The sequence below is a fragment of the Python bivittatus genome, unplaced genomic scaffold (genome assembly GCF_059951505.1).
Source record: "Python bivittatus isolate LINGU-HERP-01145 unplaced genomic scaffold, Pbiv_v1 ctg000610_np1212, whole genome shotgun sequence".
Classification (NCBI taxonomy): Eukaryota; Metazoa; Chordata; class Lepidosauria; order Squamata; family Pythonidae; genus Python; species Python bivittatus.
Window position 1 is genome coordinate 37,389,304 of NW_028277088.1, and position 26,933 is coordinate 37,416,236.

General features: G+C 38.9%; 1 protein-coding gene across 1 annotated transcript; it reads left to right on the forward strand.

Moving 5' to 3' along the window:
- The first annotated feature begins 187 nt into the window (after nucleotides 1-187).
- NR1D2 (nuclear receptor subfamily 1 group D member 2) lies at nucleotides 188-23,323 on the forward strand. The gene is made up of 8 exons (XM_015889869.3): nucleotides 188-661; nucleotides 8,264-8,524; nucleotides 11,374-11,462; nucleotides 11,823-11,967; nucleotides 15,435-16,069; nucleotides 17,724-17,909; nucleotides 19,252-19,462; nucleotides 20,638-23,323. Exons 1-8 carry the CDS (start codon nucleotides 646-648, stop codon nucleotides 20,832-20,834), a joined length of 1,740 nt encoding a protein of 579 aa, XP_015745355.1. The 5' UTR covers nucleotides 188-645; the 3' UTR covers nucleotides 20,835-23,323.
- The last annotated feature ends 3,610 nt before the right edge of the window (nucleotides 23,324-26,933 follow it).

Here is a 26,933-nt window from a genome sequence, read left to right on the forward strand (position 1 = left end):
TGGGCGGCTGTGCATAACTCGAGACACAGGTCCGTCTCACCACGCGGGGCCTACACGCGAGGACGGCTCCTTCTTTCCAACCCCCCCCCCCGGGCCTTCCGAGGGAGAAGAAACTGTGTCACTGGGTGAAAGACGCCCAAGCGGCAGCGCAGGCGGAGCGAGGAGCAGGTAGGGGAGGGAAGGAGGGGTGGAGGTGCAGAAGCACGTGGGTCAGCGCCGCACTCCCGCCGGCTCTCCTCCTCGCCCTGTTGTCAGGGGGAGTTGGAAACAGCAGCAGCGGCAGCGCTGACAGGAGCCAACTCAGCAAGAAACTTCCCCAGGAAGGCTCGGCGTCGTCTCCTCCCGCCTAACACACGAGGCAGCTCCACGCACAGGGCAGGCGGGTGCACCTCCCATGAGCACAGCTGCCGCAGTGGCTCCTTCTGCATCCTCACGCATCTGGAGGCGCAGGGAGGGGACCCAGAAGGAGGCGCCCCCCCGCCCCGCGCTCCCCGGCAGCCCTTCGAGGCTGTCACCAGAGACGCACCGGGGTGGGCTTCTTAAGCGGGCAGTTCTGGAGGCTTTCGCGAAGGCCACCGCAGTCCGTCTCGCTTCGAAAAATCACGGCCCTTGGCAGCGGTTCCTTGGAAGGGAAGGAAGGCAGGCATGGAGCTGAGTGCCGGTAAGAGGATTCTTTATTAGGATGGGACTCCAGAACCGCAAGTGGCCAGAAAGGGGTCGCTAGGAGGGTGATTAGAGCGGAGAGTTTCGGCAGATGGAGAGGGGGAGATGGTGCTTTGCATTTTAAGCAGCTGCCTTTACTAAGGGCGGCCCTTTCCGCCACTGTCTTGACCCCAAAGGACTCGAGGGGCGCCTTATCGCTTTATTCCCGTTTTTCTGTTCCAAAAGCGAAGGAGCGCAAAGGAAGACCTGTGGCTTTTACACCCGGGATGGGGATGCCCGAAGGGGTTTGGAAAGCGGCTGGTGAGGTTTGTGATGACGGAAAGGGAAGACCTTGGCTTAGGATTTGCGACAGAAGGAGGAATGCGAGGGTACAAACTGCTGGGGGCGGGGGGGGGGAGAAGCGGCTATCAGCCCACCCAGAAAAAAAACGTATCATGGGAAGGGGAGTTTGCGAGAAGACCCCCGTCTTGGAGTTTGATGCGGATCCAGCCCCTTCCTCGGAATCGCAAGGCCATGATACTTTAAGGGGGGGGGGTCAACCGGGGCATTCGGTTTTGGCGGGCAGGTTTGGGCTCGCCGCCGCCCCTTTTCCCCCATAGTCGCTGCCCGTTTCCTTTCCGCCGCCTCACATGGACTGACCGGCTGAGCCATGTGCGTCCTTTGTTTACGTTCGGTGCCAGGCGCGTCCTCATTGGCTCTGCCTTGCTGAGATGCCCAGATTGCATAATTGCGCCGGGGCGGTCTTGCTGGGAGACCGTGTGGACTGACACGTGTAGCCTGCTGGAGGCCGTTGTTTTGGTGACCTATATCCAGGCGCGGCGGGCAAGGGACACGTGGGGGCGGAGGCAACGGAGACGACTCATGCAGACACGCCCGTCGTCTCTTCCCACTCCGCCGCAAAGTGCTGATTTGTGCTGGGTGAATAGGAGTTGCTCTGCCAACTGAAAGCGTCCGAGGGCGGCCGCTTCCGCGTGGGAAAGGGAGCGAGCGAGCGAGCCCGGAACCGCGGAATGCTTGGCCGGACGTCCCCAATTGCTGCGCGGAATTCTATCGCTTTTTGGTCTCGAAGTGATGGAAGGCTGCGTAGCTTTAACTTGGTTAACCGCGCATTCCCTACGTAGGTTTCACCGGGAGCGTGACTTGTTGAATTTAGAAAACCATAGGCAGGGATAGGATAGGAGGAAATAAAGATGCTGCTCAGCTGTGCATTTTGGCTTTCTTTTCTGTTTTCTGTCATTGAGCCACATCGCGGTTACATTTTATGAGCCTGTGTTATCCCATATACACGTTTATATGTTGAATTTGACGACATGAAGTAGATAGGGTGCATAGGCTGTACTGGACTACAACTCCTGTAATTTGTCCTGTAACAACAAAGGAATTTTAGCCCAAAAGATCTAAAAGGTGCCTAATTAGGAAATACGGTGCATGAAGTTGTAGTAGTTCTATGCACAATCAAGAAATTGAATTCAGTGGTCTGTTTTCGGAGAAAACAAGTACAGATAGGATAGAACAGTTGAATATGTGCTGGGTCTGGAAGAAAAGGTGGAGGCTCAGAGGTGAGGGGACTGGTTTTTCTTTGAGAAACAAGGAGAGTTATCAGGAAATTTAAAGGAGAAAAAATATATGGGAAGCTTGGTGATATTGTCACTAACTAAATGATGTGACTGTATTTTTCTGAATAACTTAATGCAGTTATTTCCCAACTAACTTCATTTATTTACTTAGTTACTTAATGGACATATATAGCTGTCTATCTCATTCTAGGCAGCTCACAACAATCCATAAAATCATGGTTAAAAACAAAAGTACCCTTCCCCCCAGGTGCCAGACCAAGCATCCTTCCAGCTCAACCCCCATCCTAACCCAGTGTTTGGGGTAAGAGCCAGGTCTGCACAGCCCTCCAGAAGGCTAAAAAGAAGAAATGCCTTGGAATAAGTCATAATGAATTTACTTGTACTGTAGGTCGTTCTGAGCGGACAAGGGTACAATTAATTTTTATTTAAGTTAGCCTGATGCTAAATATACTGTCTTGTAACCTACTCCTACTGTAGTTCATGGTTTCTACTCTCATGTAAATGTGTTCAACATTTTGTATATTTATAGCTTGGTCCAATCTAGAGTTAGGTATACTTGAAAGCATTCTCAGTACGTTTGGAGTACAGTATCTCACTGTGCTGTTTGTGTCTCCTTCCAGGACAGAAAGCACTTCTGGTTATTTGTAGTTTGTCTAATGTGTGCATGCCCATGTGATAGGAATTGAATCATTACTGAGATCTTGCTGTCACATGGACTATGAACTGTGGCATTTGTAATGTAACAGGTTGGAGGAACGATTTTCTCTGATGACTGAGGTTACGCAATAGATGAAGTCAGGTGGTGTAACATGTATTAGGCTCTGGGGAGGATTGCATAACTGAGTTGACCAGTTTGCCTAAAACTGAGAATTGGAATGCTTTTCTGGTTTATGAAAGACTGGATAGTGGAGGGAGTGTTTGTCTCCCTCCCAGTTCAGTAAATGTAGAAAGTACAGGTGTGTAATGTCTGTGTGTAATTGCCCAAAATGACTCTTCCCAAGCGTCTGTAGCGCAAGTTGACTAAATCTGCAAATGTAATGGAATTTGATAGGAAAAATTACGTAACAGGATGTGTGTCTTGGAGAAACAATAAAGTTGAATTCAAGGTAATATTTTGATGATTAAGAAAAAGGTTTAAAGAATCTTAAAAGATACGTGTGGAATGCCAATAGCAATCGCTTTCTTTTGGGTCTGTCTTAATATATAGTGTCAAAAATGTAATAGAAAGGTATGAGAAGAAGAACATAAAGATCTTTGCTGGATCAGATGGAGTCTTTTTAGCTTCTAGTAATGATCAGTTATAGATTCAGAGAAGCCATTACTTAGCCTTTTGGCCAAGAACAAATGTAGTTCTGAGAAGCCCACTCGCATTCTAGCAGAGTAAAAGCAACTTATAACTCATAGAGTTTGACTACCCCAGAATATAGCTACTCTCTTTATTAGTTGGCAGGCTTTTTCTTTATGAATTTGACTAACCATTTCATTATTTATTTACAGTGGTACCTCGGGTTACGAACGCCTCTGTTAACGAACTTTTCAGGTTACGACCTGCTCCAGCCGCAAAAATTTACCTCGATTTGCGAACTCCACCTCGGGGTACGAGCAGGATACGTGGCCATTGTCCCTCCCGTGACACAGTCCGCGGCCATTTTTCCGCCCCTGACACATGGTCCGCGGCCATTTTTACGCCCCGACACGTGGTCCGCAGCCATTTTTACGCCCTTGACACGTGGTCCGTGGCCATTTTTCCGCCCCTGACACGTGGTCCGTGGCCATTTTTCCACCCCTGACATGTGGTCCGTGGCCATTTTTCCACCTCTGACACGTGGTCCGCAGCCATTTTCTGTCCCTGACACGTAGTCGTAGGGAGGGGGACTCTCCCTCCAAGCAATAGCTGCCTCCCTGTCCTCCACACCAGAACGGATTAACGGTAATTACATTGAACCTTATGGGGAAATTTCCTTCGGGTTGCGACCAATTCGGGTTGCGACCAGAGTCACGGAACGAATTAAGTTCATAAACTGAGGTTCCACTGTATTTATTAAATTTGGGTGGCATATAACATGAAACAATTTAAAATACAGTAATACAGAGACTATGGAAAGCAAACATCTGGAGAAAGAATGCCAGTACCACCAAAACAAATGTCCCAGAAGGAGTCCATTAACCATGTTGCCCAACGTCTGGGGGAAAAACCAGGTTTTGAGGGTTGGCTTAAATAAGGTCAGCATGGGGGTCATACAAGTCTCTGGGATTACATCATTCTAGAGGGCAGGTATTGTGAGAGAGAAGACCTTCTTGGGTGGCATCAGGTGAAGCTGTCTAATTGATGGGACCTAAAGCATGCTGTCTCTGGCTGATTGTATAGGATGAGGGAAGCTATGGAAACAGACAGCCCTTTAAATAACCAGGCTGTATGCCATGAGGGCCATCTAAGCCAGTAGCCCATCTCACACCTTATGGCAGCCAAATCAGTCAGTTATGCATTGCTTGATGTAGTTTTTTATTTTTTTGGCTTGTCTTCAGTTTACTGCCATGTATAAGCAAGTTATATTGCTATGAAAGAGAGGGAAGCAGTTGCTTTTATGTTTCCTGGACCCCATTCATGGTTTTAAAATGATTTGTGTTTTGTCTTGTCTTTTTCCTGCAGTAAATTCTATATCTGTCCTTGTAAGGAAAGCCCATTAATCACTTAGTTTTCTGCACATCACTGTGAGATAGTTTAAGAAGAATTGTATACCCAGTATTTCATATGGAACCACAAAATATGTATGTGTATTTATTTTGTGTGCCATCCATATAACATGGTACTTTACAGTAGAGAACAGAAGAATGGCAGGGGATGGATTATGTAAAAGCATAATGATACTGGCCATTTTATTTCATAATATTTTCTAAAGTGGAATTTGTCATTTTATTGCTGCAAACTGAGCTAACTATTAAACCATCTACCATTTTCATCAAAATGAAGAATTTGTAAATACATAAATTAAGTTGGGACCTTTTTTCTCCATTATATTTCATAGGTAAATAGGCAACGTTATTTCTCTGTTCTCATTCATTTTCTCCCGCTTTCCTGATTAATTTGATGTCAGCATTATTATTTATGAGTATCAAATAGTAGTTGTCTCACTGTAGATTTGCTTTTACTGTGAAAATGTTTCCTATTTTTTCTGTATTCCTTTTTATTTAATGGATTCTGAACCACTTGGGGTGGCTCACATACACATTTGAAAGTATTTTTATGTTTTAACAAGTTGGCATTGGGACTGTGTGAGTCCGTTACAGAATGATTTTCTACCAATAGATATGCTTAGGGCCATCAATGGGTGCTAAATCATAATAATTAATTATATTCCTCTGTACAGTACTTCTTAAGTTCTAATCCAGCTCCTGTATGAATACTGTAGTCTTTATGTATGACTAATTATGCTAAGTGAACATAGATTTACATGTCTAAAGTTGGCATTCTATTGAAAAGCTGCAATATGATTAGATGAGACTTGTATATTTTAAAATGTATGGCAGAAAATAATTTTTTTAAAGACTAGATTGAGAATAAATAGAGTCAGTTGAGCATTAAAATTGAAGTGGCAATATCTTTCATGTGTAAACTCAAAATTTAAAGCCAACTTTTGCTTAAAAGATCTGTTACACTTGTTTTAGCTGTCATTTTCTATGATAAAGCATGCACATAGACTTGAATAAGCTACTAGATTGTTTTGTGGGAAATTCTGCTAATACTTAACGGTAGATGCGACTATGTAGGATATTAAAGAAAAACAGCATAAAAATGTGAGGGAGATCTGCATCAGAATTCTGTGTTTCAGGACAAATTAAAACACTGTTTTTGTAAAATAGAATACACATTTACTATTTGTTTGAGAAGGTATCCTTGATTTTTTTTCTTTTTCTTTTTTTCAATCTCCTGGAAATAGTATTCCATTTTTTAAAATTCATATTGTTTGGCACAAAGCAGCAATGACAAATGCATCACCAGTGTACCCATATTATCATTCCCTGCTTTTACAATTCCATTCTCAAAACCTGTTATTCAGATGTGATTTTTATTGTAGTCTGATTCTCTTCCATTCACTGCAAATAATGTATGAAGTGAGCACATGTCTGGGTAAGTGCACGGGTTAGGACTGTGTTCTGCACATTTAGAAATCATTCCTTGTATGTGGTTCTTATTAATATTATCATCTGAAATAAAATCAGAGTATCGGTGAGATTCTTACTGAAGCTGGGATCTTATTCATGGTTACCTCTTAGTAAGCCTTACCAAATGCCCTGGGTAAGCCTTTATATGTAAATAACTGTTCTGTAAGACTGTAAGTGTAAACACATTTATATCAGCATCAGTTACATTTAACTCTTGATTCTTACTTTTAGTTAAGCTATAGTATTTGTATATTTAATGTTTTGCGGAAAAGATTTTTGGGTTCTTGTTGTAAGATGGCACTACATGAGACAATCCATTACATAGCTCCATTTCCCTAACTGTTCATGATGCAACAGAATTGGTTCATTTGACATACATGGTGTTAATTTTTTCCTTCCTAGTGTTTTCCATATTAATGCCACTGCTCAGTGCTATTAAAGTCTAAACTCAGTAACTTCCTAAAGGGTATTACAGAGGCATCAAGACAAGAAGTTAATCTCAGTTACATACAAAATTCAATTATATGCAAAAGGGCCCAATCTGCATGATGAGCTGTAGCTTAATAGCAGCTCACTACATGATGATTGTAGTACCATGGAGTGATTTTTAAAAGACCATCCATAATTGTGGCTATGGGCTCAAATGCATGTTTTCCTTATCTCCCATTTTATGCTGAATATTAGAGAGCACACAGTGGCATTGATTCAGTTGAAAGTTATTTAATATTGGGTCACATCTAAGAGAGAATGCTAATCTGTATTTTTCATGCAAAATGCTATTAAAATAAGCCTCTTAGATTGCACTGCCCAAATTCTGCTCATTGTCAGCTCTGGTACCCTTTTGACCAGAATTTGGCCCACTTCCAGGGCAGACTTTAATTATCCTGTAGATTTTATATGTACTGCTAATCCCTTTTCCTTCGAATAGGGAAACAGTAATGTCATATGCCCAATCAATCATGTATATATGCAGTCTTCATGCACACGTTAAGCAAGTTGCATAGGTACTCTATAAGCAAACTACATTTCAACATTTCTGCAGTTACACTGCAGCCTTGCATTTTTCAACATTCTAACAACATTTATAACTTCCTTTTCATCAGTTTTTTTCTCGGACATAATATTTACAGCATTTGTTTCAATAGCCATATAAATATCTAAAATACTACTTCTAGCATTCCCTTAGTTCAGTTTCATCCCAAATCATTTCATCACTTTTGTTTTTAATTCCATTCACTCTGCTGGAGGTTCCTTGTTTAGCCCTTTTCATCTGCTTCCAAAGTAATTGTTTATTTCTACTAAGGCCATTTGCAATATTTGGAATTTTGTTAATTTGTCTCAGCATATATAAAAAGTTTTAATATATTCTAGCAGTTGCCATTCTGGAGGGTCATTTAGGCACTGAATGACCTGGGAAACTTACAAACTAGCTCTCCAAGCTCTAGGCAAACTTTTTAAAAAAATGTTCACTACTGCTGAAAGCAATACAACTATTTTAGTAAGCCTTTCTGTCAGTGCAATCAAGAGAATTTATTGGCTTTTGTGTTTTGATGGCTTACCATACCTGCTGCCTAATAGATATGAAAATCAAACTGCAATATCTTGGGATTCACCACTGACTGTTTTTCTTGTGACTTCACAAAACAAATAGACTTCATTTGTTTTGTTTTTTCTCTAAGCAGATTCTCTTGTTTAGGATGATGTAGCTGAATTTGAATCTCAGGCTCCAGATGGTGCAGTAGAAACTGATTTCTGAATCTGAAAATTAAAAGGCATTTGGAATAATGGTATACAAAGAGGAGGGGAGGGGAAAGCTGATGTCTGACTGAAGGTAGTAGTTGTACTCCTTTCTTTTCCAGGAAGTGTAATTGCTTACATCAGCTCTTCAAGCTCTGCATCTAGCCCTGCCTCCTGTCACAGCGAGGGCTCAGAAAACAGTTTTCAGTCCTCCTCTTCCCCTGTACCGCCATCACCAAACAGTTCCTCCTCTGAGGGGAGCTGTAGTAGCAAAAGTAAAGAGCACTCTGATGGAGGATCAAACATTGACCAGTTAGAGAATCACACGAAGGCAAATCAATTAAGTGGAACCTCAGCAGCAAAAAGTCATAATGGATTTACAAGTAAGTACTGTGCTCTTTTGCAGAAGACCCAGTTCTGACATCATGTTTCCTGGCTCCTTTCATTTTTCTGTAACCTGTAGATTCTCCTTTCTCTTCCCATGGTTAGCTTTTATGATTAAACTGCTACTGACTTGTTTGATAATTGAAGCTATGAAAATCCTTTCTAGCTCCTAGCTTCCAGTTGCTCTTTGGATGAACTCTAGTTAGACATAACCATATAAGGTGGTTATATTAAATGATAGAGGAGACTAGCAAGAGGAAGAACTTGTAACATCTGAATTGATCCTTAGATTATCCACATTAAGTATAATTTAATATTTATCTGAAGTTTGGCAGCAGACTGTAGCCTGTAGTATTATCTTCAGCACATAACCTCTGGCTTCCTTTCTTCTAGATAAACTGGAATTCTGATGCTCAGCCCAGAATCTGCCATACTGGCATATTCCTGTTTCATAATCAAAGTGGGACCAACAGGCTATGTTGTCCTGTGGCCCACAATTAAATTAGAAATCAAGAAATGTTTATAAAGGAACCCCTGTCTTGAAATCTTCCTATTTAAAAACACAAGAGGCACAGCTTTTTAGAATTGAGATTTTGGAATCCCCCAGCATTGCTGCTGATGGAATATACTAGTTCAAATTGAGAAAGGGGTATTCCCATTTCAGAATGAAAGTAAACAAATCTATGTAACAGAACTGTGCACATTTTGAAAATAATTTAGAAGAAGTGCTTTAGATCTCATATAAGCAAATAACCTTTCTTCTATTAGGCTTTCACTGCTTTAAGGAACACTTATTAAAGTTAATGTGACCTTTAAAGTTAGCAGCTCTTTTTTTCAGGCTTGTATGGAAGCCTGAAAAACAGGCAGCTGATTTAAAAAATGGTAGAGAACTGTTACACTAGCATAAGGTCCAAAGCATTTCTTCTGAATAATTTACTAAGTGTGCACAATCCTAGCATCTGAAGTGTTCTTGGAGACTGTTTCAGAGTAAAGTATTGAAAATACATTTAAAAATAACTCAAAGTTCCACCATCACAATGTCCAGGTTTTTCTGCTTGCATGATGTAAAGTTAAGAACAGATAAGTCTGTTTCCTAACAGGCTTGATTATGTTTTTTGTAATATCTCATTTACTTGTCTGCAGGTGCTTAAGCTCTCAGTTGCTAGTGTCCCCCATCATTAATTTCTGTACTTCTTAGCTTGGAGACACCAGCCTTTGAATCTGGAACTTCAGGATTACTGCACATTTGCTCCCACTGACTTCCAACCTAAAGCTTTTTATTAGATACAGGTAGTGCTCACTTACCGACTGCCTTGTTTAGCAACAATTTTAAGTTATAATGGTTGAAAAAAACAGCTTTGCAAGCAATCCTTGCATTTATGGCCATCACAGTGGCCCATGGTCACGTGATCACTATTCAGGCACTTAGCACCTGGCACGCATTTATGACCATTGCAGTGTCTTGCAGTCACGTGATCACCATTTGCAAGCTTCACAACCAGCTTCCAACAAGCAGAGTTAGTGGAGAATGTGGAAGTGAAATTGCAAGTTGTGGTCACGTGATGCATCACTTAATGACCATGGTGGAAGCGGAAGTGATGTCATAAGTCCAGCATGGTCACATGATTTTTCACTTAGTGATGGAGTTGCAGATCCCATTTGTGGCCAATAAGCAAGGACTATCTGTACAGTGCTAGGAACATGCCACTATATTAAAACAAAACTCAACAATGATACTTCAGTACGAGATGTATGTGACTATTTGGTTTGAATTTCTGAAATGTTAAAAATGTGTATTACATTTTATTATTAGTGGTGTCAGGAGTATTAGAAAAAGCATTAAACCTAATTATTGTATTAGATAGTAAATCACCTAAAACATTTTTGTCTTATCTAAGCATACCTGAATACTTGTCGTACTAATCATGTAGATGAACCTCTCTCTGCTTTTCTAATTAAGTTTTTCCAACTTTAATCATTTATAAATTAGTTGTTTTTGCAGGCTTTCTAATATTTTAATCACAGAGAACAACATTAGATTGTTTATTACCCAGAAAATTAAACTCCACAATCAGAAATTATTTTCTTTAGCATCTAAATTGTACATCTTTAGAAGCATTGATTCCCTAAATCTTTGCTACTTGGAACCTGCTTACAACATGATAATAAATAATGGTATTTTCATCAATTCATAAGTCAGCATCAGATAGCATTTTCATTTTTTTTTGTTCCACCCCATCTTTTGCTGGACACATTTGCGTTTATTTGATAAACTTACTGCCTTGTTTCTGAACAGCATAAGAAATCTTCAGATGGCGTTTAAAACTAATACATTTGTGCTATTGTATTTACTGTATTATGACATAATTCAGGGCTAACATTTCAACTACATAGAGCAGATGTATCAGTTTTTATGCTGCCCTAAACAATTTTGTTTTTGTACAATGAGTATTAGTTAATACTTAGCTTTAAGGCAGATTGAAGAGTGAGACACATTTGCATCTCAAAATTTTGGATGCATTTTGAAGAGCAATTTTTGGACAATGGGTTCAAACTCATCAGGAGTTTCAGTGAAGTGGGGAATAGGATTTATTTCAAAGTCATTTTGCACAGGCTTCCTAGAGTGCTTATGTCTAGAATGACACAATGTCATGTTGTAAAAAATAATACTACACAGCTTAATCATTTGCTGACTCCTATATTAAAATACATTTCCCATTCAATGAGACATGGATAATAATCTGAGAAGGCAGGCGTACAAAATTCTATTCCTTTACATAACAAGTCAAATCTATCTATGCTTCATTTCCCATGTTACTACTGAGTTTTCATACTGTTGCATTTTTAGAATTTAATGGCATGGTCTTGCTGTGTAAAGTCTGTGGAGATGTTGCTTCAGGATTTCACTATGGGGTCCATGCCTGTGAAGGCTGCAAGGTAATTTTTCTAATATAAATGGCTTAAGGTAGCAATGAATAAATATAAATTCAGGAATAAGTATACTTGGTGGTGATGTGTCTGGAATATATTTTATGTTTCACTTGCTAAATTGCCAAATTTAAAATATTTTCAGTTTCTTCTAAATAAGTCCTGTCATCAAGGCTAGGGTTGATATTCTTTAGGGTTTTAGGAAGAATATTGTCTTTTGCTTGGATTTTATTCCATCTTTTTTAATCACAACAATATTTCATAAGTCTTAATCAGTTTCAAGGTTAAGCATGCAAGATTCTATTCATATGATACAGTTGGAAGCTTGCTTGCAAAAGAAAATCTAAAACAGTTGCTTATTCTTTTCAGGGTTTCTTTAGAAGAAGCATTCAGCAAAATATCCAATACAAGAAGTGCCTGAAGAGTAACAACTGCTCTATAATGAGAATGAATAGAAACAGGTGTCAGCAGTGCCGATTCAAAAAATGTTTGTCGGTAGGAATGTCAAGAGATGGTATGTTTCTATATTGAGCAGTGACCTTCAAAAGGTGAATTGTTGTGCGTTTTGTACTTAATTCAAATGGAAGTTTTATAAAAATGGTGATAAAGGAGTGGTTAACATGCTGTGCTCCAAATCTTACCTTAACCATAAAGTTATAAGTATGGGAATGATACTGGAACATGAAGTATGTTTCTTACTACAGCTTTGTAATCTCAGTGAGTATTCATGAATACAAGAAGTAAGCTTGCATTCATGACATAAGCAGTACCCATGACAGAGGGAATAAGCAGTATAGCAAGGCCATATTCACAAAGTGCTCTAAACCATATTTGTGAGGGGGATATTTACATCTCCAACTGTGCAAGCAGAACAGGCTGTCAAGACCCCTTGTTATATGTTTCCAAGTTAGATATGCAGCCACCACTTGTATGATTTAAAACAACGAAAAAATCTGTCAGAACTCATAAATCCAGGACTAAGTGTTGCACCTCTAGAGAATGACTTACAGGTAGTCCTTGACTTAGGGCCACAATTGGGACTGGAATTTCTGTTGCTACGCAATGAAGTTATGAAGTGAGACATCATGTGACCACATTGCTTAGTGACGGCAATCCCAGCACTTTCCATTGTCATTAAGTAAATTCCACTGGTCGCTAGCCTAGGACTCACCCCAACTGAGGCCTTCCAGGCTTGATCCCTCCCAGCCTTGAGCCTCGGTAAGGTAAGGTACTGCCAACTCCACTCCATCCAACTCCACCCACCCACTTATCTCTCCCCACATCTCTGCCCTTTTGGTGGCCCTGCAGGGGCTCCTTGGCCCTCCTTCGCCCTTCGCTCACTCGCAGGCACCAGTCCCTATCTTCCCCTTTCACTTGCACACATGCACCATGCCCTCTTTCCCTCTTTTGCTTGCTCGCACACAACAGTGCCCCCCTTCCCCCTTTGTATGCATGCATGCACTGTTCCCTCCTTCACTTGCTCGCATGCATCAGCACCCTCCTTCCCCCTTTGCTTGCTCGCACACACAGTGCCTTCCTTGCCTCCTTCACTTGTTCGAGGACTCTCCAGGGGCACTTCCAGCACACTCTCTGTAGCTCATGTTGGAAGCTGCTGGCTGTTTGTGAAGCTTTCTCCTTCCTGCAAAGTCCCAGAGCCACAGTGCAGCACAAAAGGGGTGTGGTGCATGCAAGTGAGCAAAGGGGGAAGGAGGGTGCTGGTGTGTGTGAGCAAGGGAAGGAGGGCACTGGTGCATGTGAGTGACTGAAAGGGGAAGGAGGGCACGGTGCATGCGAGTGAAGGAGGGCACTGGTGTGAGCGAGTGAAGAAGAAAAGTAGGGCATGGTGTGTGTAAGCAAGCAAAAGAGGGAAGGAGGGCACTGGTGCATGTGAGTGAAAGCGGGAAGGGGAGAGCAGTGGTGCAAGCAAAGGCCAGGGTGGGTGGGGGAGACTTAGAAGGAAGGTGCATGCAAGTGAGTGAAGAGAGGAGGAGGGTGCTGGTGTGTGTGAAGGAAGGAAGGAGAGTGCGTGTGAGCAAGCGAAGAAAGGCCTGCGGGGGGGGGGGGGGAGACTTACCCAAGTGGCTTGAGACATCCCCTGCTGGCTTTCCCCTTAACTTTCCTGTGGGAAGCCAGCAGGGAAGGTTGCAACTGGCGATCACGTGATCGTGGGGTGCTTGGCAACAGATCGTAAATGCGAACGGGTTGCCAAGTGCCCAGATCGCAATCATGTGACCACAGGGGCACTGTGACAGCTGTAACTTTGGGGACCAATGGTAAGTCCATTTTTTCAGCATTGTTGTAACTTTGAATGGTCGCTGAATGAATGGTCATAACTCAAGGACTTTATATACCTTAAGTAGGTAAACTTATTCATCCAATGGTGTGATGTATGGTAAAGGCATTTCCTATACTAAGTAAAAAGGCTAAGCAATTTCAATTTAGTATATTGATTAAAGAAACCAGCAAATAAAAGTTACTAATGGTCAGTTGCTGTTTTGTCTTTGCTTAGTAAATTTATCAAAAAACTTACAAGGAACCTTAATCATTGAGGAAAGTTACAGGAGATTCTTTCAGATTTTATCGCAATGTCTGGACTTTACTGTCTACCAGCCACTGGAAACAATGCAAATTCCCAAACAGGATTTTCTAAGAAGATAATTTTCAAGGAAGAAAATTTGAACTGACAAGAACTTTGGGTGACTTTGTTAGAAGTTTTCCCTGCAATTCGTATACTTCCAGTTTAGGCTGAGCCATAAGAAAATTTAGCCTGGGATCCTGTAAGTTTTGGTTTGGTCATCCTAGATCATGCTGGCTGGAGAATTCTGGGAGCTGAAGTCCACACATCTTAAAGTTGCCAAGTTTGAGAAACACTGATTTAGAGGAATGATCTAGTAAGTGGGAAGTGTCATACCATTATTAACTGAATCATGACTTAGTGACTTAACTTGACTGATTGAATTTGCACAGCACACACTATCATAAACTAACCACACTGGCTGGTTTGCATCATATATTTAGCCACAAAGGAGCCAGTGATGTTTTGGCTAGGTGTGTTGTGCAAGACCAGCAAATATATATTCATTGTTAAAGAACTGAAATAATTCTTACAGGGCAAATACATTTAAGCCAGTCTTACACTTAGGCTGGTAATACTCCTAATATCACTTTGCCTGTGTCTGCCTTTTTTGGATATCACCATTGCAGACAAACTGGTTTTCATTTCTCTCAAGCCACAGTATCCTAGTGCAGCCCTTTCCAGCCCAGTACCCTTCAGATATATTTTGGTTATTATTTGAATTTCTAGTCAGTGTAACCACAATACCTTCCAAACTCTGAATAGTCCTGGTTACTAAGCAGTCTGTTTTCCCCGTTTTCATCCCAAGCTGTGTTTGATTCTCTTTGCTCTTTTTTCTTTGGTCGTGAAAACTGTTTCCTTGTTTGCATTCCTGCTTGCATTGGTGAGAAGAAAAGTTGCTTATGTATTCTTATTTTATAAGTTATTTCATTGCTTTATTAATAACACGGCTTTCTGGATAGCCCATAAGCTATATTAATAACATGAGAATAAAATACAAAAAATAATATAGAAAAAGGAAAGAGAGAATACATATAAAAGTCAACAACTTTCCCAAGAGCTTTTTCTCTCTAGAAGCAGCATAAATGCACTATTTGCTTTTGGGGGGAAAACAGGACTTTGAAAACTTGACTCACTCTCTCCACGACAATTGAAAAAGCTGCTTGGGCTCTGTATGAATTCTCTTCTATTCCATGTGGTACCTCACATTTGTGAAATATGCATCTAAAGAATTTTAGGCTCCCAGAACTATTTGGATTATCTTTTGGGCCTTGTTCACAATTCTGCTATCAAATATATTCTGTGGTTCAATCAATAGTGTGGTTTCTCAGGAAGGAATACACTGGCATTCTTATTAGAATATGACATGATTTTAAAACTAAAGGCTCCATCTGTCTTCTTTATAGCTGTTCGATTTGGCCGAATTCCTAAACGTGAGAAGCAGAGGATGCTGATCGAAATGCAAAGTGCCATGAAAACTATGATGAATACGCAGTTCAGTGATCACTTGCCCAGCGAAGCATTAAAAGATAGCCAAGAAGCATTGCTCTTAGTGCCTCAGTTACAGCTGAACTCCAAGCTACAGCAAGAAGAAGAAAATGCCAAAAGGCCCTCTTCTCCTTCCCCCCTTCCTCCTCCACTACCTCCTCCTCTTCCCTCTGACATTGCCAAGGAAGAAGTGATTGGCATGGTGACTGGTGCCCACAAAGATACATTTATGTACAATCAGGAACAACCAGAAGATCGTACCACTGTTGTGCAGCCTCCAAATGGGGGGAAAAGTCTTAAATACTTGGAGCAGTATAATTCTGGTGGTGAGCCTGATCAAGGTAGCATAAGCAGTATACTTCATAATGGGAATGTTCAACACTTCAGTGGACGGTATAAAGGGCAAAGCAGCGGATATAATCTTTGCCACCATTCTGTGAACTTCACCAATGGCTTTACTATGAAAGAGTGTAATAAGATGTTCGGAAATGGCTTTTCTTCCGTTGAATCTCTGAATGCCTATTCCTGCAGCACTGGAGGCAGAATGCATCTGGTATTACAACTATTAATTTCTGCTGCAGAGCGGTAGCTCGTTTGTGTTAGTTGTCATAAGTTTAAATTAGTGACATGGGCCTAGGGACAATAATGCAGTAGAGTATATTACAAAAGTAGAAGAGAGAGATCACTGGATTATATATGGGGTAAGACTGGTGGGGGGGGAGAGAAAATCGAAATGGGAAGATTCTGCTTTCCAATTAAAAAGAATGCATTTGTATTTTGTTAAGCAGGTGAAGGTAATTCCAGTATAGTTGAAGGGCAGCATATTAGAAAAGGGTAGAGTAGATTGAAGAAGCTTCTGTCCCCAATACAACTTCATTTATAATGTTTTGATTTAGCTACACCTTAACTTTTGTTGTTATTCCAGAATAACTTAAGTAGTTCATCATGATTTATTGTTGGGGTATTGTTTATATTGGGATTTCCCCTGAAAACTGCTATTTCATTATGTTCCATAGCCACTGCTGCTACCCCTCTTTCTTTGGCCTGATATGAAGTTGGCGTATTTCAGCTTGAAAAAACTGAATATGCCTCGAGTTGATCAGTGCCGATGTGATTTAAATATAGCACATAAATAACTAAATAATACTATTATTTTATGAGATTAGATGATAAGGAAGACTGGCAATCAAGAATGGAAGTGAGATTTTCCAAACTCCAGTGGGTAATCTGAGATTCATTTAGGCTTGTTCTAATGTTAAACAGTGGCTTAGTACTATCTTGAAACCAGCCTGATTTCTTTATTGTGCAGAACATACAGGTACTTTGAAAGTACATGGTGGTAGTGGTGGTGGGGTTCTTAGTTTAATAACCTGTGAGCTGGTGTTTCTAGTTGGAATGTTAACATAGTTGAATAAAATTTCCATAGGGTGGAGGCCATATGGGTGGACAAATTCCCTTCCTCACATGTATATTTTAAAACAAATACCTGTATGAATTCAATCAAGTGGGGAATAAGTGTTAACTAGCTACTAATTGTAGTGCGACTTTCTGTGGAAATGAGTTTCAATATAACATAAACATCAACTCAGTAGTGATTGCTCCCATGGCGTTTTCACTTGACACTGAAAATACATTCTCTGAGATTTTTTCACACTATTTGTGTTATGCTTTTCAAATGGTATGAAAATTAAGAAGAAATGTACATGTACTCAGACATTTCAAGCCTTAACAGTTTGCTTGTTTTTTTAAGTCTTAAAGTAAACTGAGAAAAATTAAGATTATAGTAATATAGTTATAGTCAAGGTCATATCTATTATATTGTTTCTTGATAGACAGTAGACCTATACTTCCCTACCAGATGCATTGAATGGAAATAACATTATCATGGTCATTCCAAAATTGTAATGCAAAGGAGCCCTGAGAATGTTGGTTTCCAAGTATAAAATATCACTGGGAAATGGACTTTAAAGAAAAATAGGGTGTTTACTTTGTTTTCTTTTCTAAGAAAATTTTTCACCAAACTATGCTGTTGAGTAGGAAGCAACACTTAATTATAATTAGGTTCTAATATTTTGGGACATACTCTCTAATATGTTTAATTATGAGCAATTTTTTGTGTTATATTTGGAGACATTGCTAGTTTCATAGTTTTTGAAAAGAGGGTGTTGAGAATAGCATTTTGATTCCATATATCCGTAAATACCTAGGTTTGTCCAATGAACAAGACTCCTTTTGTGGATCCAAATAAGTCTGGTCAAGAAGTCTGGGAAGAATTTTCCATGAGCTTTACCCCTGCAGTAAAGGAAGTAGTGGAATTTGCCAAGCGTGTTCCAGGCTTCCAAGATCTTTCCCAACACGACCAAGTAAACCTTCTGAAGGCTGGAACCTTTGAGGTGAATATTTTGTTTTTGTTTCTTCTTCTTTACATTAATCAAAATTGATAAAACCAGTGCAGCTATTTTGATAAGTTTGGTATGTGTCTGCTGCAGTTGTTGGGGATATGTGGCAAAAATTGCCTCTTCACATTACTATAGATTGTATTTTTGACTCGAAATGTTATCCTGCCTCCTTACTCATTTTGAAAAGCAGGGTCCTCAGTTTTATACTCACCTTACCAGGTATATCCAGATTGGTAGATAACAGTCCACTCTCTGTGACATCTGCCAAGTCAGCTTCCCTGGCTGGTGGTCTCTACTGCCTAAAGGGGCCCCACGCCTCTGCATGCAGTTGAAATCCCTCACTGTTCCTCACTGTCTTGCCTTTTGGGAAAGGCCACATTGAGTGTAAGAATAGGCAGACAGGTTTTCTCAGCATTGCCTTTAAAAAATTATATTTAAGAAGTTATTCTCCTGTCTTGCGTCACCTTGCTTTTTCTGAAGGGAGCTCTGTTGCTTAAAAACAGCTTTAAATGCTGATGCTTAGTAACATCCTCTCTCCATCCTTTGCAGGGCTGTACCCAGGGGAGGTCAGTCTGCTCACACAAATGTTTTTGACTGCCCCCTGTGGAATGTCTCTGGCGTCAACAGTAATAAAATAATTTTTTAGAAGATGCAGTATTTTAATTTAAACCCATTATTATATCCAGAGACAATAAGTACAAGAAATTGCCAGTAGAGGATGACTCCAACGCCTAAATATTTTTTTTACATATAGCCTTGCCTGTATCTAAAGTATATAAACAGTTGCTGGAATTTTTTTAAAGCTTGTGCTTAATTATCTCTTTAGTAAATTGTAATAAAGCCTTTTTTAAAAAACAAACAATATGCAGCCAGAGTCACTTTGTATGAGATGGGTGGCTATATAAATGTGACAAACAAATCAGTCAATCCAGAGACAGTCTCCTGAATTGAAGATATAGGTAATACAGGATATTCTGATGGTAATCATTTTGTGCTTGGACTGTTTTAGAATTTAAATGGAAACCTTTAGGATAGATCTCACTACTTCATTACTTTTAGGGTCAAATAGGTAACACATTTTTTGAGCAGGATAATAGTTGGATGGAAGAGCGCCAGGAGATGGAAGGGCTAGATAGTAAAAAGAAGTAAAATCCCAGAAGGCAACAGGGTTAGATCACTTCCATTTAATTCCAAGATAACTAGTCACCAAGAATTAACCTTGGCTCAGAGAAGACTTTTATCTTCAATTTTATGAGCTGTCAAACTTTGAAGATTCTATATGAACAGAGTATAGATTTACATGCGAGCTTTTCTCCCTAAATTTTCTTTTGACCAGGTATTAATGGTACGGTTTGCATCTTTATTTGATGCAAAAGATCGTACTGTCACTTTTCTTAGTGGAAAGAAATACAGTTTGGATGATCTACGTACCATGGGAGCTGGTGATCTGCTGAACTCCATGTTTGAGTTTAGTGAGAAGCTAAATGCACTGAACCTTAGTGATGAAGAAATGAGTTTGTTTACAGCGGTGGTCCTTGTATCTGCTGGTAAGAAAACAAAACGAACCTTTATCTGTACCAAAAAATAAAGTTTTCTTTGTCTTTTCAGAATATATGAAATTTGACTTTTGGGCTGCACTCCCCTTCCCATTGGGTTTCTTCACATTGTTTAATAATTAAAATTATATCTGAAACTTATCTTACAGTATTTTATCTCTTTTGAAGATAAACATTTGGGGATTGTTTTACAGAGGTTAGCCAAAGGCATCCATGTTGCCATTTTTCAGTAATGATCTAAACATTTCTTATTTTATTAGAAATATATTGTTATTTTTCAGCTGCTTTTACATTTTTGTCTTTTTTTGAAAGCTCACTTTTGGTTCAGTATTCTTTCTCTTGTGAACTTCTGAGAACAATATGGTATTGAATTTTAAAATAAAATGTATCCTGTGGGGAAAAAAACCCACACATGTTCAATACATATATAAAAATGTTCATGTTTTCTGATCTATATTGCAATAGGAAATGTAATTTTGAATTGTCATGCAGCCTGATCTATGATAATTAATTTTAGTTATTGATGTGCAACAACAGGTAAAATGAATAATGCCCTTGGTAAGTGCAAAAATATACTTCCCCAGTCCACTTACCCTAAATTCTTTATCATGCAAAGGGACAGAATTTTTCATTGCAGAATAATTCATAAGATAATATAGGATGGGGGCTACATGTGTTCCCTTACTCTTCTGGGGTGGCAGGGTAGAATATTCTCAACTCACACTTGTTGAACATTGATGCAAAACAAATGAAAGTTGAAATATAAACCTTATGATTTAACTTAACAGAGTTCCCTTTCTGGGATGGGGTAGTTACTCTGCTCCAAAAGAGAAGTAAAGTTTCCCTCATACACCCAAGCTGTTGGATCACAAGTTCACTTGCCATCATCTCTGCAGAATGTATTTGCCTACAATAGGGTGCCCCCCACCTTCACTATAAGGTCAGGAAGTAGCTTGTTAAATTGATATTTAGCTAAGAAGATCAGCATGTTGATTTATATAGGCCTTAATCTCTAGTGGTTATGAGTTGCCTAGTTTGAATAGCATCTGCTAACACAAATGCTTTTATGAATAGCTGGGTACTTTGTAGAATTTTATACAATGTGTTTAATGATGTAAGTTGCAAACCAATAACTGTCTCCCTCCCATTGTTTATCTTTCATTTAGAACGATCAGGAATAGAGAATGTCAATTCTGTGGAAGCACTTCAAGAAACACTGATCCGTGCACTCAAGACTTTAATCACAAAAAATCATCCAAATGAAGCCTCTGTATTTACAAAACTACTTTTAAAACTGCCTGATCTGCGTTCCTTAAATAACATGCACTCTGAAGAACTCCTAGCCTTTAAAGTCCATCCATAGGCTTTTACCTCTTATTTATATACTTGATTTACCTAAAATTAATTGTTTGTGTTTTGTGCTAAAACGTTTATTTATGTTTGTATATACTTCTGTGAAGAAGGACTTGTTGACTGTATAATAGTGAAATGATCTCTTACCATGCAGTAAATGCTTCAGGTTGAACCTTCTTTCACCACTGACAACATGGCCGCTGATTTCTTCTTGATTATCCAGAACAGCCCCATTTGCACAAAAGCTGAAGAAATTACACTAAATAATATAGATGCTGACTGCTTGGTGTTTACAACAAATCATTTAATTATCTATTCTAAAGAAGAATACGCAGTAGCTACACATAAAAAACACTTTGGGTAAATGACATAATACCTTCTGAAGCAAGACTACATTGGTCCAACTTGTCCTTAAAGTAGATACCTTGCTAAATGATGAAGTTCTGAAAAACTCTTTCTGGCTCCACTACTGATAATTTAGAAAACAATCAGTGTATATTAATTTGTTCACTATACAAAAATACACATGCCATCTCTCTGTGTATATATATAATATGAACAGAGATACTGGGTGTATTATCACTTTATAAAATTCATGGTGTATGTACATAATTATGTAAGTATGTAAATAGTTCTAAATAAACAACTTCACAATATTTTCAACTGTGAAGAAGTTAAAGGAAGATTACCCATATGAATGCATTTGGTTTTGTACAGTCGAATTAAACATATTGAGAGTTTGTAACGTTTAGAGACTACCAATTTTAATATGTTAATATAATGAATTTGTTAATTTTGAACACATCTTAAAACAACATAAGTGGAGAGATAAATAGGTCAAATTTAAGCCTTTTTGAGAATGTGGGTTTTTTTCCTAAAATTCATTGCCTTTAATATTGTATGCATCTACAGTAGTAGGCATTTAAAGTTGGTGATCATCCTTGCTAGTCTTACTGTAAAGTTTCCTGGAAAATCATGAAAAATGTCAAGAAAACTATATTATACCTTCATTGCGTATTGGGTGTTATGTGAATCATTTATGCTACACATATATATAAGTTGAATGCTACATAATCAGACTTGTAACATTAGTGGGACTTTTAAAGTCAGTTTTGTCATATCTGCAAAGGTTTTTCTCAAAGCTCCACTAGGTTGTCTGATGTCTGTGAAGTTCTGTTAATTTCATGACTTTTTAAATGTCAGTGACAAATTCCTAAACAATTTGCTATGTTTTCTGTTGCATTTTAAAATTAATATATTAATTGCTTCATACTGTTTAATAGTGTGAAAGAAAATAATATTTTAGGTTGGATCAAGGTATGACTAAGACTGTATCAAACCTTGAGATTTTCCAAAGGATGACTTTGGAAAAGAGAGTACATTTTTATTTCATGTAGTTATTTAGCACTTAACACACCTCCAACTTCCCATAACTTTATGTGAAGAATTACAGTGTCATAGTTCTGATACATACTGGTTTTAGGCCAATACATCACTAAATGTATAAATACGTGTTTGCAGTCCTATTATATAGCATTATGTATTTGATTTAAATTAACTCTCTACCTCTGCTAGACATCAAACCCCTACTTTAAATCAAGCAACTATTGGGATGTGTTAAGATTTTTCACCACAATTATTGGTTCACATTTTAAAAACACAAATTGCTCAATCACAAGTTACAGGTTTTTTGGGCATATATATATAAATAAATTAAAATTTGTCACCGCCTATCTTATTGAAACAACTCTAGTTACCAAATATTTAGCAAAAATCTAGAGATAGGTCAGCCATTTCACATCAATTTCCTTAAAAATTGGAGGGAAATTCTTGATTCTAGGCTTCCAACATGCAATTTTTTTTCCTAAAAGAAAAATATTTCTTGATCCTCTGTGAAGAATTGCTTGTGTTTTAAACAAATCCCACAAATACATATATAGGCTAGCAAAATACACCATAAAATATATTCGTGCAATTTCAATTTAATCCTGATCTTATTCACTGAAGAAAAAACCGTTCAGTTTCTTTAGAAACAAGATGTAAATCTGAGCTCGCCTTACATCTGATGTTGGAATCTTAGGCCCAGGACTTACATGATGCTTGCAGCATTAGAACTGCAGTCGCATCTCTCGCTTTGCCCTGATAGAATAGTGGGGAGAGCTCTGCAGTGGTTTTTATCAACATTCATACTACATGGAAAACCAGTGTGGTAATAAGCCATTGCATGATTGCTCCTGGCCTTATGTCAAATGTGACATGAGGACTAAGCTTCTAAATTTTAACTGAAGAAGCTGTTTAATGTGAACTCTGCTTTACTGTAATCACTGGTTATATACTATTTAAAATACTGATGAACATTCCATATCAGACTTTTGAGTACTGTTGATGGGACATTGCTGAGGAAATTCAAAATGTACTGTATGAGATGAAATGATTTTTTTTTTTTTAAATCTGGTTTTGCTTGTTTAAAAAGATTAAATATGGGCATTATGATGGCAAAGCAGATTTCTTATGGTTGTGTGTCCTCATTTGCAAAGTTAAAAACTGGAACATGAAGAAGGGAAATCCTATCTCCTTGGGCCAATGACCTGTGAGTTATTATTTAGAACATTTATTTATTTAATATGCATCTGTGCCGCTTTCCATACAGTCACTTCCTGAAGCAGTTTAAATTGAAGCAATATAAATGTTCATTAAAGGGGGAGACAAAATCATAACATCCAGATAGGAAAGGCCTGGGCAAAGCTCAACAGGTTTTATTCTCCAGTCTTGATATCCCACTGCAGATCTGACAGAATCTTAATAAAACAAGTATAAAAAGGTAGAAGCACATAAATGGGGCACCTAAGAACAAGTAAGAGCTGAAAGCATGTTCAAGCAGAATAGTCTTGTTTGCAAAAGATAGGGTTGGGGCCCCCTGTATTACAGGGGGAAGAGTATTCCAAAGGGGAGACACAACGCAGAAGGTTTGATACCTGAACGGTATTACAGATTTCAGGAAGGGGGCATTCTAAAGTGTAGGAACCACCATAATAAAAGCCTTTCAAGTAGCCTCTGTGCATTACTCTTAGTTGCTGCACATGCAGCATTCCAAAGCTCAGTGGAGCTTGAGCATCTTGGAGGGTGGAGGTGAGGGGGAGCGACGGCATGTACATGTCACCCAATGCTTCCACTTAGGGATTTGAGTCAGACATAGTACCTTATGCTGAGCTGTCTACTCAGCTTATTGAAAGAAAAATTGGGGTTATTGCCTTGTGTGTCCTGAAGGCCTTACCGTTATTAGAAATAGTTGATTTAAAACATCAGTTCCATTCAGTAATGCATAAATTTTAAACCAAAAGACGAATCTGCTGGCAATAAGTAACGTATAAGCTGCATCAGTTTCAGTATAAGCCCATCACTTTTTTAATAATAGTAATTTTATTAAAGATTACAATAGTAACAGTAAAAACTAATGCAAACTAAAAGGAATAAAGGAAGAAAAAAAAGTGCAGGAAAAAGACAATATAGGGAAATTAAAAAAAAGTAAATATAGTAAAAAACAAACAAACTATAAAGAAGTGACTTCCCCCTTCATCACAAGTATAAACAATTTTAGTAATTTATCACCATCTCTTAAAATACACAGAATTCTTTAACAAGCCTCTTTTGTAAATCCAATACAGGAAAATTATCCAGGTCACTCTCTTGGTTTGTTATTTGTATGTCCCTTTTAATTATTAAGACAGCCGGTTCCTTTTGTATGTCCAGTGTAACATCTTTTTTCATGTCATTCTTGTAGCCTGTCATTTTTAAATCCACTTTCAAATCAGTCTCGTCAGGTAAAATTGGTTCCTCTTTCATAACATCTTTTAAACACTATCTATAGAAGCAGACACTATTAAAATTAATTTCTGGGTCCGTCGTTCAAAAATATCCTTCAATATGTCCAATGTTAAAATAATTTGCTTCATTCTGTAATTGTAATTTCAGTTTGAGAGTTTTCCTTTAATTGTAATCTTTAGTTCCCACTAGTTCTCTCTAGTGTCCAATTTTTAAAGTCTTGCCAATGTTTTTTTTTTTAATCACAGAAAGGAATCTGTGGGAAATTAATTAATTTCCCAAAATCTTATTTCAGATTTATCTGGACCCTTAGTCCATTTGTAACTTTCTAAAATCACAGTTTTAATCACCCTTTTGCTGTTTATTCCAAAAATAATTTTTTAAAGTTCTTAAACTTGTAGTTAAAACATCTTTCGATAAGGATTGACGGAAACTTACCCAGTGCTGTAAAACCTGTCAATCCAAAGGTTCCTAATAGCTGAAAAGCAGTTAACAAGCAATTTCTGAAATTGATTAGAAAATGAAGTATACAAACCCAGAGTTCCCTTTGAAGGCACCAACCATGGTTTCAGCGAAGATGGCTTTCCCTCATCTCCTAGAGCTCTAAACCCACCAGAGACCACTGTCTTGCAGACTCCTTGTGAGGAGCAACTGTCTGGAGTGCTTGTGGGTGATCTCAAGTCCTCCTCGTCCAGAGAGGAATTATGAAGAGCTGGTCTACTCGCCACCTCTTCATTCTGCTCCAGTCATCAGCTCCACTTTTTACAGCGCCATCTTCAGTCCGCCATTTCTTCCCTGGAAATCCATAAGCCCATCATTTTCAAATGGAAAATGTTCATTGGATTGGTATTTATAAAATAAATGTATAAATTCTTGCTATCTAAAAACTAGCCATTTCACAGCTAAGCAACCATTTCCTAAGCTTTGCAATGACTCTTGTGCCCAATGAAATGCCAAGCTGAGCCATGCTAAGGAAGAAATTGCCAGCCTCTTCTCCATTGGTGTCCTGCTGGCATGTGAAGATCTTGAATGGAAAAACGGTTAGCCCTGACTTCTGACCTCTTACTGGAAATGTTTAGTCTTTAACTGGCTACTCTTACATTTTTGTCCTATTTTTTTCTCTGTGAGTCATTTTATTTCTATCATTTTTGGTTCTAGTGCATAAATGCAAGAGGGGTCTGTAAATGATGAAGTCTATCATGTTTATATAGTAGAAGGGATTGATAATGGCAGAGGAGAAGGAGAAGAAAACTTGTATGCTGCCCAACTCTCAACAACTTTATTAATCTCAAGGTGCACTCCAAACTTCTAGTGTTGCATTCCTTCAGCCTCCAGGACGGAGTAGGTCTCAGAAAAGGCAAAATGGTAGTCACAGCAGGATGGTTGACGTACTTGCTCCTTTTGTACATACACTGATGCCATAGGCATGTACTTTAATAAATTTATATGGCTCCTGTCTCATATACATGACTCTGGGTGGATGACAATAACACAGAATAAAAACACAACCAAAATTGTAAACCTAAATACCATAAAATAGCAGCCTAGAATACTTAATAGCATCCCACAATCAATATAACCAAGAAATGGACTCGTCCACACTCTCAGGGCCTTAGGCTTGATGGCAAAACCAAAATTTTAATGCCTCAAGAAAGGCTAGCAGGGTCAAAGTAAGTCTGATCTCGGGGTGGTGGGGTAATGCTTCAAAGGCGGGGTGCGACAACAGAAAAGGCCTTCTTCCTGGGTCTTGCCAGATGGCACTCTCTTGTGGTTAGGACCTGTAGCCAAATCTCTTGCCAAATCTAACAGGATGGGTAGACACCACTGGGATGAGGCAATCATGCAATCCAGCCCCAAGCCATGAAGGGCTTTAAAGGTGACCACCATATGGAACACAGTGATAAGACAGGTCATAGCTGCATTAAGTTGCTGTAGATGGGGCCTCTCTGTGTGCCCCCATCCCAAGCGTCCTGAGATTTGGAGTTCTGTGTCAATATTAAAAAGATACCACCCAACTCTTTTTTTCTTTCTTCAGGTTCTAGGAAGTAAGTGGACTAATGTCTTGAGCTGTAATGGTATGGCTAGGCTCTAACAAGTCAGACATGAAAAAGGTATTTTGTGTGAGCTGGAAATCCAATCAGGAAGTTCAGTCCACAGTTTAAAAGATTTCCATAGCCATCTAATGCATGTTTTAACATTATTCAAAGTTACTTATGAATTCCTATTCCATTTCCAGGCACACCCTTTAATAACTCAGTAATTACTAATTTAGTAACTAGTAATTTTA